Source organism: Salmo salar, chromosome 10, assembly GCF_965601325.2.
Source record: "Salmo salar chromosome 10, fSalSal1, whole genome shotgun sequence".
NCBI lineage: Eukaryota > Metazoa > Chordata > Actinopteri > Salmoniformes > Salmonidae > Salmo > Salmo salar.
Genome location: NC_138300.1, coordinates 53902501 through 53912500, shown reverse-complemented (window position 1 = coordinate 53912500; position 10000 = coordinate 53902501). Strand labels below are relative to the sequence as shown.

Genomic DNA, 10000 nt, shown 5'->3' with positions numbered 1-10000 from the left:
GATCTAGAACCCTCTTCAACACACTGCTACGATACAAACGCCTCTTTCAACACACTGCTACGATCTAGACACACTGCTACGATCTAGAACCCTCTACAACACACTGCTACGATCTAGAACCCTCTACAACACACTGCTACGATCTAGAACCCTCTACAACACACTGCTACGATCTAGAACCCTCTACAACACACTGCTATGATCTAGAACCCTCTACAGCTTCTCCTAACAGGGTGATGAGGATAGCTTCCCCTAACAGGGTGGTGAGGATAGCTTCCCCTAACAGGGTCGATGAGGACAGCTTCCCCTAACAGGGTGATGAGGACAGCTTCCCCTAACAGGGTGATGAGGACAGCTTCCCCTAACAGGGTGATGAGGATGGATAGCTTCCCCTAACAGGGTGATGAGGACAGCTTCCCCTAACAGGGTGATGAGGACAGCTTCTCCTAACAGGGTGATGAGGATAGCTTCCCCTAACAGGGTCGATGAGGATGGATAGCTTCCCCTAACAGGGTCGATGAGGATGGATAGCTTCCCCTAACAGGGTCGATGAGGATGATAGCTTCCCTAACAGGGTGATGAGGATGGATAGCTTCCCCTAACAGGGTGATGAGGATAGCTGCGCCTAACAGGGTGATGAGGATAGCTTCCCCTAACAGGGTCGATGAGGACAGCTTCCCCTAACAGGGTGATGAGGACAGCTTCCCCTAACAGGGTGATGAGGACAGCTTCCCCTAACAGGGTGATGAGGATAGCTTCCCCTAACAGGGTGATGAGGATAGCTTCCCCTAACAGGGTGATGAGGACAGCTTCCCCTAACAGGGTGATGAGGACAGCTTCCCCTAACAGGGTGATGAGGACAGCTTCCCCTAACAGGGTGATGAGGACAGCTTCCCCTAACAGGGTGATGAGGACAGCTTCCCCTAACAGGGTGATGAGGACAGCTTCCCCTAACAGGGTGATGAGGATAGCTTCCCCTAACAGGGTGACGAGGATAGCTTCCCCTAACAGGGTGATGAGGATAGCTTCCCCTAACAGGGTGATGAGGACAGCTTCCCCTAACAGGGTGATGAGGACAGCTTCCCCTAACAGGGTGATGAGGATGGATAGCTTCCCCTAACAGGGTGATGAGATGGATAGCTTCCCCTAACAGGGTGATGAGGATAGCTTCCCCTAACAGGGTGATGAGGACAGCTTCCCCTAACAGGGTGATGAGGACAGCTTCCCCTAACAGGGTGATGAGGACAGCTTCCCCTAACAGGGTGATGAGGACAGCTTCCCCTAACAGGGTGATGAGGACAGCTTCCCCTAACAGGGTGATGAGGACAGCTTCTCCTAACAGGGTGACGAGGACAGCTTCCCCTAACAGGGTGATGAGGACAGCTTCCCCTAACAGGGTGATGAGGACAGCTTCCCCTAACAGGGTGATGAGGACAGCTTCCCCTAACAGGGTGATGAGGACAGCTTCCCCTAACAGGGTGATGAGGACAGCTTCCCCTAACAGGGTGATGAGGACAGCTTCCCCTAACAGGGTGATGAGGACAGCTTCCCCTAACAGGGTGATGAGGACAGCTTCTCCTAACAGGGTGATGAGGACAGCTTCCCCTAACAGGGTGATGAGGACAGCTTCCCCTAACAGGGTGATGAGGACAGCTTCTCCTAACAGGGTGATGAGGATAGCTTCCCCTAACAGGGTGATGAGGACAGCTTCCCCTAACAGGGTGATGAGGACAGCTTCCCCTAACAGGGTGATGAGGACAGCTTCCCCTAACAGGGTGATGAGGACAGCTTCCCCTAACAGGGTGATGAGGACAGCTTCCCCTAACAGGGTGATGAGGACAGCTTCCCCTAACAGGGTGATGAGGACAGCTTCTCCTAACAGGGTGATGAGGACAGCTTCCCCTAACAGGGTGATGAGGATAGCTTCTTCTAACAGGGTGATGAGGATAGCTTCCCCTAACAGGGTGATATTTAATGTAAAGACTGTAGGTCAGATACAGTATTAAGGAGACGTCAGTAATGTGTAATACACTATGAGGCCTGTGTGAGTTCTGACCTTGTGATTGGTGGCGTCCAGGATGAACTCTGCTCTGACCCCGTTGTTCTCTGGGGAACGGTAGTCGAACAGCGAGTTGGTCAGGTAGGTCATCCCTTTACTGCTCAGACTCTCCCCGCAGCTGAAGAACACTGCATCCTGGGAAAAGGAGGAGAGGACAGACACAGAATCAATCAAATCACAGTATAGAAACACACTGACTCAGTCCTCCTCTACATCACAATAGAAGAAGAGAGACCTCCCTCAGTCCTCCCTACATCACAATAGAAGAAGAGACCTCCCTCAGTCCTCCCTACATCACAATAGAAGAGAGAGACCTCCCTCAGTCCTCCCTACATCACAATAGAAGAAGAGAGACCTCCCTCAGTCCTCCTCTACATCACAATAGAAGAAGAGAGACCTCCCTCAGTCCTCCTCTACATCACAATAGAAGAAGAGAGACCTCCCTCAGTCCTCCGTCTACATCACAATAGAAGAAGAGAGACCTCCCTCAGTCCTCCTCTACATCACAATAGAAGAAGAGAGACCTCCCTCAGTCCTCCTCTACATCACAATAGAAGAAGAGAGACCTCCCTCAGTCCTCCTCTACATCACAATAGAAGAAGAGAGACCTCCCTCAGTCCTCCTCTACATCACAATAGAAGAAGAGAGACCTCCCTCAGTCCTCCTCTACATCACAATAGAAGAAGAGAGACCTCCCTCAGTCCTCCTCTACATCACAATAGAAGAAGAGAGACCTCCCTCAGTCCTCCTCTACATCACAATAGAAGAAGAGAGACCTCCCTCAGTCCTCCTCTACATCACAATAGAAGAAGAGAGACCTCCCTCAGTCCTCCTCTACATCACAATAGAAGAAGAGAGACCTCCCTCAGTCCTCCTCTACATCACAATAGAAGAAGAGAGACCTCCCTCAGTCCTCCTCTACATCACAATAGAAGAAGAGAGACCTCCCTCAGTCCTCCTCTACATCACAATAGAAGAAGAGAGACCTCCCTCAGTCCTCCTCTACATCACAATAGAAGAAGAGAGAACCTCCCCTCAGTCCTCCTCTACATCACAATAGAAGAAGAGAGACCTCCCTCAGTCCTCCTCTACATCACAATAGAAGAAGAGAGACCTCCCTCAGTCCTCCTCTACATCACAATAGAAGAAGAGAGACCTCCCTCAGTCCTCCTCTACATCACAATAGAAGAAGAGAGACCTCCCTCAGTCCTCCTCTACATCACAATAGAAGAAGAGAGACCTCCCTCAGTCCTCCTCTACATCACAATAGAAGAAGAGAGACCTCCCTCAGTCCTCCTCTACATCACAATAGAAGAAGAGAGACCTCCCTCAGTCCTCCTCTACATCACAATAGAAGAAGAGAGACCTCCCTCAGTCCTCCTCTACATCACAATAGAAGAAGAGAGACCTCCCTCAGTCCTCCTCTACATCACAATAGAAGAAGAGAGACCTCCCTCAGTCCTCCTCTACATCACAATAGAAGAAGAGAGACCTCCCTCAGTCCTCCTCTACATCACAATAGAAGAAGAGAGACCTCCCTCAGTCCTCCTCTACATCACAATAGAAGAAGAGAGACCTCCCTCAGTCCTCCTCTACATCACAATAGAAGAAGAGAGACCTCCCTCAGTCCTCCTCTACATCACAATAGAAGAAGAGAGACCTCCCTCAGTCCTCCTCTACATCACAATAGAAGAAGAGAGACCTCCCTCAGTCCTCCTCTACATCACAGCCTGCTGACAACACAACCATTCCAGGATCTGTGAGGGTTACACAGAACAATCAAACCACACTGCAGGTTCACTTTGGGAGATGTTAGTTTGAGGTAAAGGTTACAGGAGAGGAGAGGAAGGACAGGAGAGGAGAGGAAGGAGAGGAGAGGAGAGGAAGGAGAGGAGAGGAAGGACAGGAGGGTCGAGGAAGGAGAGGAGGGTCGAGGAAGGAGAGGAGAGGAGAGGAAGGACAGGAGGGTTGAGGAAGGAGAGGAGGGTCGAGGAAGGAGAGGAGAGGAGAGGAAGGAGAGGAGGGTCGAGGAAGGAGAGGAGAGGAGGACAGGAGGGTCGAGGAAGGAGAGGAGGGTCGAGGAAGGAGAGGAGGGTTGAGGAAGGAGAGGAGAGGAGAGGAGGGTTGAGGAAGGAGAGGAGGGTTGAAGGAGGAAGGAGAGGAGGGTTGAGGAAGGAAAGGAGGGTTGAAGGAGGAAGGAGAGGAGGATGAGGAAGGAGAGGAGGGTTGAGGAAGGAGAGGAGGGTCGAGGAAGGAGAGGAGGGTTGAAGGAGGAAGGAGAGGAGGGTTGAGGAAGGAAAGGAGGGTTGAAGGAGGAAGGAGGAAGGAGAGGAGGGTTGAAGGAGGAAGGAGAGGAGGGTCGAGGAAGGAGAGGAGAGTTGAGGAAGGAGAGGAGGGTTGAAGGAGGAAGGAGAGGAGGTTTGAAGGAGGAAGGAGAGGAGGATGAGGAAGGAGAGGAGGGTTGAAGGAGGAAGGAGAGGAGGGTTGAAGGAGGAAGGAGAGGAGGGTTGAAGGAGGAAGGAGAGGAGGATGAGGAAGGAGAGGAGGGTTGAAGGAGGAAGGAGAGGAGGATGAGGAAGGAGAGGAGGGTTGAAGGAGGAAGGAGAGGAGGGTTGAAGGAGGAAGGAGAGGAGGGTTGAAGGAGGAAGGAGAGGAGGATGAGGAAGGAGAGGAGGGTTGAAGGAGGAAGGAGAGGAGGATGAGGAAGGAGAGGATGAGGAAGGAGAGGAGGAAGGAGGAAGGAGAGTTGAGGTAGAACAGCCTCGTTCTTTACCTCCTCCCGTCTGTTCAAGTTCTCCTCAAAGTCCCGCACTCCCATGATGCCTTTCAGGCAGAGCGCCCGGACGCCCACGATGCCGATCTGACAGTCAAAGAAGGGTTCCCCCATCATCAGCACCTAGGGAAGAGGAGAGGTGGAGGAGAAGGAAGAGAGGAGAAGTGAGGAGAAGAGGAGAGGTGGAGGAGAAGGAAGAGAGGAGAAGAGGAGAGGTGAGGAGAAGAGGAGAGGTGAGGAGAAGAGGAGAGGTGGAGGAGAAGGAAGAGAGGAGAAGAGGAGAGGTGAGGAGGAGAGGAGAGGAGAAGAGTAGAGGTGAGGAGGAGGAAGAGGAAGAGAGGAGAGGAGGAGGAAGAGAGGAGAGGAGGAGGAAGAGAGGAGAGGAGGAGGAAGAGAGGAGGAGGAAGAGAGGAGAGGAGAGGCGGAGGAAGAGAGGGACAGGAGGTTAGGAGAGCTTTAGCGCGTGATCAGACTACCGGGGTGAATGAGACAGACTGAGGAAGCTTCTCTACAGTGGGAAGTCTAACAACAGGCCACACAAACGCCACTCATTCACAGAAAGCAATGAAACCATCTGCGGCACAAGGTTTTAAGAGCCCATATCATTGGCCTATCATGAACAAGGCTCTTATTAGCGTGTGGCCATGTTACTCTGTGGTGTCTGTGAAGTTACAACGACATGCTGCCGTTATGAAAGACCTGGGTCACATGAAGGCCACCACTCTCAATCTGGAACCACCAGCTGGGCCCATAGGGCACCCTATTCCCTATATAGTGCACTACTTTTTGACCAGAGCCCATAGGGTTTTGGTCAAAAGTAGTGGACTAAACAGGGAATACAGGGCCATTTAGGAGGGGGATCTAAGTGTGGTTCGCCTTGCTTACCGTGGGTTCCCCCCGAACCACACCAATAAAACCTTGAGTTTTAATAATTACAAGCCCTGCTTTCCCTGTTTTACCATTACCCTCTCCCTGCTTCCACGGTCCCACCTCCTCTCTCCTCTCCCTGCCTCCACGATCTGCTTCCACGGTTCCTCCTCTCTCCTCTCCCTGCCTCCACGGTCCCACCTCCTCTCTCCTCTCCTCTCCCTGCTTCCACGGTCCCACCTCCCCTCTCCTCTCCTCTCCCTGCTTCCACGGCCCTCCTCCTCTCTCCTCTCCCTGCCTCCACGGTCCTCCTCCCCTCTCCTCTCCCTGCCTCCACGGCCCTCCTCCCCTCTCCTCTCCCTGCCTCCACGGTCCCACCTCCTCTCTCCTCTCCCTGCCTCCACGGTCCCTCCTCCTCTCTCCTCTCCCTGCCTCCACGGTCCTCCTCCTCTCTCCTCTCCCTGCCTCCACGGTCCTCCTCCCCTCTCCTCTCCCTGCCTCCACGGTCCTCCTCCCCTCTCCTCTCCCTGCCTCCACGGTCCTCCTCCTCTCTCCTCTCCCTGCCTCCACGGTCCCTCCTCCTCTCTCTCCTCTCCCTGCCTCCACGGTCCTCCTCCCCTCTCCTCTCCCTGCCTCCACGGTCCTCCTCCTCTCTCCTCTCCCTGCCTCCACGGTCCTCCTCCCCTCTCCTCTCCCTGCTTCCACGGTCCTCCTCCCCTCTCCTCTCCCTGCCTCCACGGTCCTCCTCCTCTCTCCTCTCCCTGCCTCCACGGTCCTCCTCTCTCCTCTCCCTGCCTCCACGGTCCTCCTCCCCTCTCCTCTCCCTGCCTCCACGGCCCTCCTCCCCTCTCCTCTCCCTGCCTCCACGGTCCCTCCTCCTCTCTCCTCTCCCTGCCTCCACGGTCCTCCTCCCCTCTCCTCTCCCTGCCTCCACGGCCCTCCTCTCTCCTCTCCCTGCCTCCACGGCCCTCCTCCTCTCTCCTCTCCCTGCTTCCACGGCCCTCCTCCTCTCTCCTCTCCCTGCTTCCACGATCTGCTTCCACGGTTCCTCCTCTCTCCTCTCCCTGCTTCCACGGTCCCACCTCCTCTCTCCTCTCCTCTTCCCTGCTTCCACGGTCCCACCTCCCCTCTCCTCTCCTCTCCCTGCTTCCACGGCCCTCCTCCTCTCTCCTCTCCCTGCTTCCACGGTCGGCTTCCATGGTCCTCCTCCCCTCTCCTCTCCCTGCTTCCACGGCCCTCCTCCTCTCTCTTCTCCTCTCCCTGCTTCCATGGCCCTCCTCCTCTCTCCTCTCCCTGCTTCTCCACGGTCGGCTTCCATGGTCCTCCTCTCCTCTCCTCTCCCTGCTTCCACGGCCCTCCTCCTCTCTCCTCTCCCTGCCTCCACGGCCCTCCTCCCCTCTCCTCTCCCTGCTTCCACGGCCCTCCTCCCCTCTCCTCTCCCTGCTTCCACGGTCTGCTTCCACGGTCCTCCTCCCCTCTCCTCTCCCTGCCTCCACGGTCCCTCCTCCCCTCTCCTCTCCCTGCTTCCACGGCCCTCCTCCCCTCTCCTCTCCCTGCTTCCACGGTCTGCTTCCACGGTCCTCCTCCCCTCTCCTCTCCCTGCCTCCACGGTCCTCCTCCCCTCTCCTCTCCCTGCTTCCACGGTCCTCCTCCTCTCTACACTATAACAGACGAGATTACAGTCTGTTATAGTGTAGTCCCAGTGAGGGACGAGATTACAGTCTGTTATAGTGAGGGACGAGATTACAGTCTGTTATAGTGAGGGACAAGATTACAGTCTGTTATAGTGAGGGACGAGATTACAGTCTGTTATAGTGTAAGTCCCAGTGAGGGACGAGATTACAGTCTGTTACAGTGAGGGATGACATTACAGTCTGTTATAGTGAGGGACGAGATTACAGTCTGTTATAGTGAGGGACAAGATTACAGTCTGTTATAGTGAGGGACGAGATTACAGTCTGTTATAGTGTAGTCCCCAGTGAGGGATGAGACTACAGTCTGTTACAGTGAGGGATGAGATTACAGTCTGTTATAGTGTAGTCCCAGTGAGGGACGAGATTACAGTCTGTTACAGTGAGGGATGAGATTACAGTCTGTTATAGTGAGGGACGAGATTACAGTCTGTTACAGTGAGGGACGAGATTACAGTCTGTTACAGTGAGGGATGAGATTACAGTCTGTTATAGTGAGGGACGAGATTACAGTCTTGTTTATAGTGAGGGACAAGATTACAGTCTGTTATAGTGAGGGACATGATTACAGTCTGTTACAGTGAAGGGACGAGATTACAGTCTGTTACAGTGAGGGATGAGATTACAGTCTGTCACAGTGAGGGACGAGATTACAGTCTGTTACAGTGAGGGATGAGATTACAGTCTGTTAAGTGAGGAGAGATTACAGTCTGTTATAGTGAGGGACGAGATTACAGTCTGTATAGTGAGGACGAGATTACAGTCTGTTATAGTGGAGTCCAGTGAGGGATGGATTACAGTCTGTTATAGTGAGGGACGAGATTACAGTCTGTTATAGTGAGGGACGAGATTACAGTCTGTTATAGTGAGGGACGAGATTACAGTCTGTTATAGTGAGGGACGAGATTACAGTCTGTTATAGTGAGGGACGAGATTACAGTCTGTTATAGTGAGGGACGAGATTACAGTCTGTTATAGAGAGGGAGAGATACAGTCTGTTACAGTGAGGGATGAGATTACAGTCTGTTATAGTGAGGGATGAGATACAGTCTGTTATCAGTGAGGGATGAGATTACAGTCTGTTATAGTGGAGTCCCAGTGAGGGATGAGATTACAGTCTGTTATAGTGAGGGATGAGATTACAGTCTGTTCTAGTGAGGGATGAGATTACAGTCTGTTATAGTGGAGTCCCAGTGAGGGATGAGATTACAGTCTGTTATAGTGAGGGATGAGATTACAGTCTGTTATAGTGGAGTCCCAGTGAGGGATGAGACTACAGTCTGTTATAGTGAGGGATGAGATTACAGTCTGTTACAGTGAGGGACGAGATTACAGTCTGTTATATACCATGGTAATGTATATGATATTAGCCTGTTATATACCATGGTAATGTATATGATATTAGCCTGTTAGATACCATGGTAATGTATATGATATTACAGTCTGTTATATACCATGGTAATGTATATGATATTACAGCCTGTTATATACCATGATAATGTATATGATATTACAGCCTGTTATATACCATGGTAATGTATATGATATTACAGCCTGTTATATACCACGGTAATGTATATGATATTACAGCCTGTTATATACCACGGTAATGTATATGATATTACAGCCTGTTATATACCACGGTAATGTATATGATATTACAGTCTGTTATATACCACGATAATGTATATGATATTACAGCCTGTTATATACCATGATAATGTACATGATATTACAGTCTGTTATATACCATGATAATGTATATGATATTACAGCCTGTTATATACCATGATAATGTATATGATATTACAGCCTGTTATATACCATGGTAATGTATATGATATTACAGCCTGTTATATACCATGATAATGTATATGATATTACAGCCTGTTATATACCATGATAATGTATATGATATTACAGCCTGTTATATACCATGGTAATGTATATGATATTACAGCCTGTTATATACCATGATAATGTATATGATATTACAGCCTGTTATATACCATGGTACTGTATATGATATTACAGCCTGTTATATACCATGATAATGTATATGATATTACAGCCTGTTATATACCATGATAATGTATATGATATTACAGCCTGTTATATACCACGATAATGTATATGATATTACAGCCTGTTATATACCATGATAATGTATATGATATTACAGCCTGTTATATATCATGATAATGTATATGATATTACAGCCTGTTATATATCATGATAATGTATATGATATTACAGCCTGTTATATACCATGGTAATGTATATGATATTACAGCCTGTTATATACCATGATAATGTATATGATATTACAGCCTGTTATATACCATGATAATGTTATATACAGTCTGTTATATACCATGATAATGTATATGATATTACAGCTGTTATATACCATGATAATGTATATACCAGTCTGTTATATACCATGATAATGTATATGATATTACAGCCTGTTATATACCATGATAATGTATATGATATTCCAGTCTGTTATATACCATGATAATGTATATGATATTACAGCCTGTTATATACCATGATAATGTATATACAGTCTGTTATATACCATGATAATGTATATGATATTACAGC

At 50.0% G+C, this 10000-nt stretch overlaps 1 protein-coding gene across 1 annotated transcript in view; it reads right to left on the bottom strand.

Moving 5' to 3' along the window:
* The window catches only part of LOC106591508 (intermembrane lipid transfer protein VPS13B), a 336266-nt gene that overhangs the window by 212873 nt on the left and 113393 nt on the right, over window positions 1–10000 (bottom strand). The window contains 2 exon segments of the mRNA XM_082957077.1: window positions 2057–2194; window positions 4833–4955. Coding sequence (XP_082813203.1) covers window positions 2057–2194; window positions 4833–4955 — 261 coding nt within the window.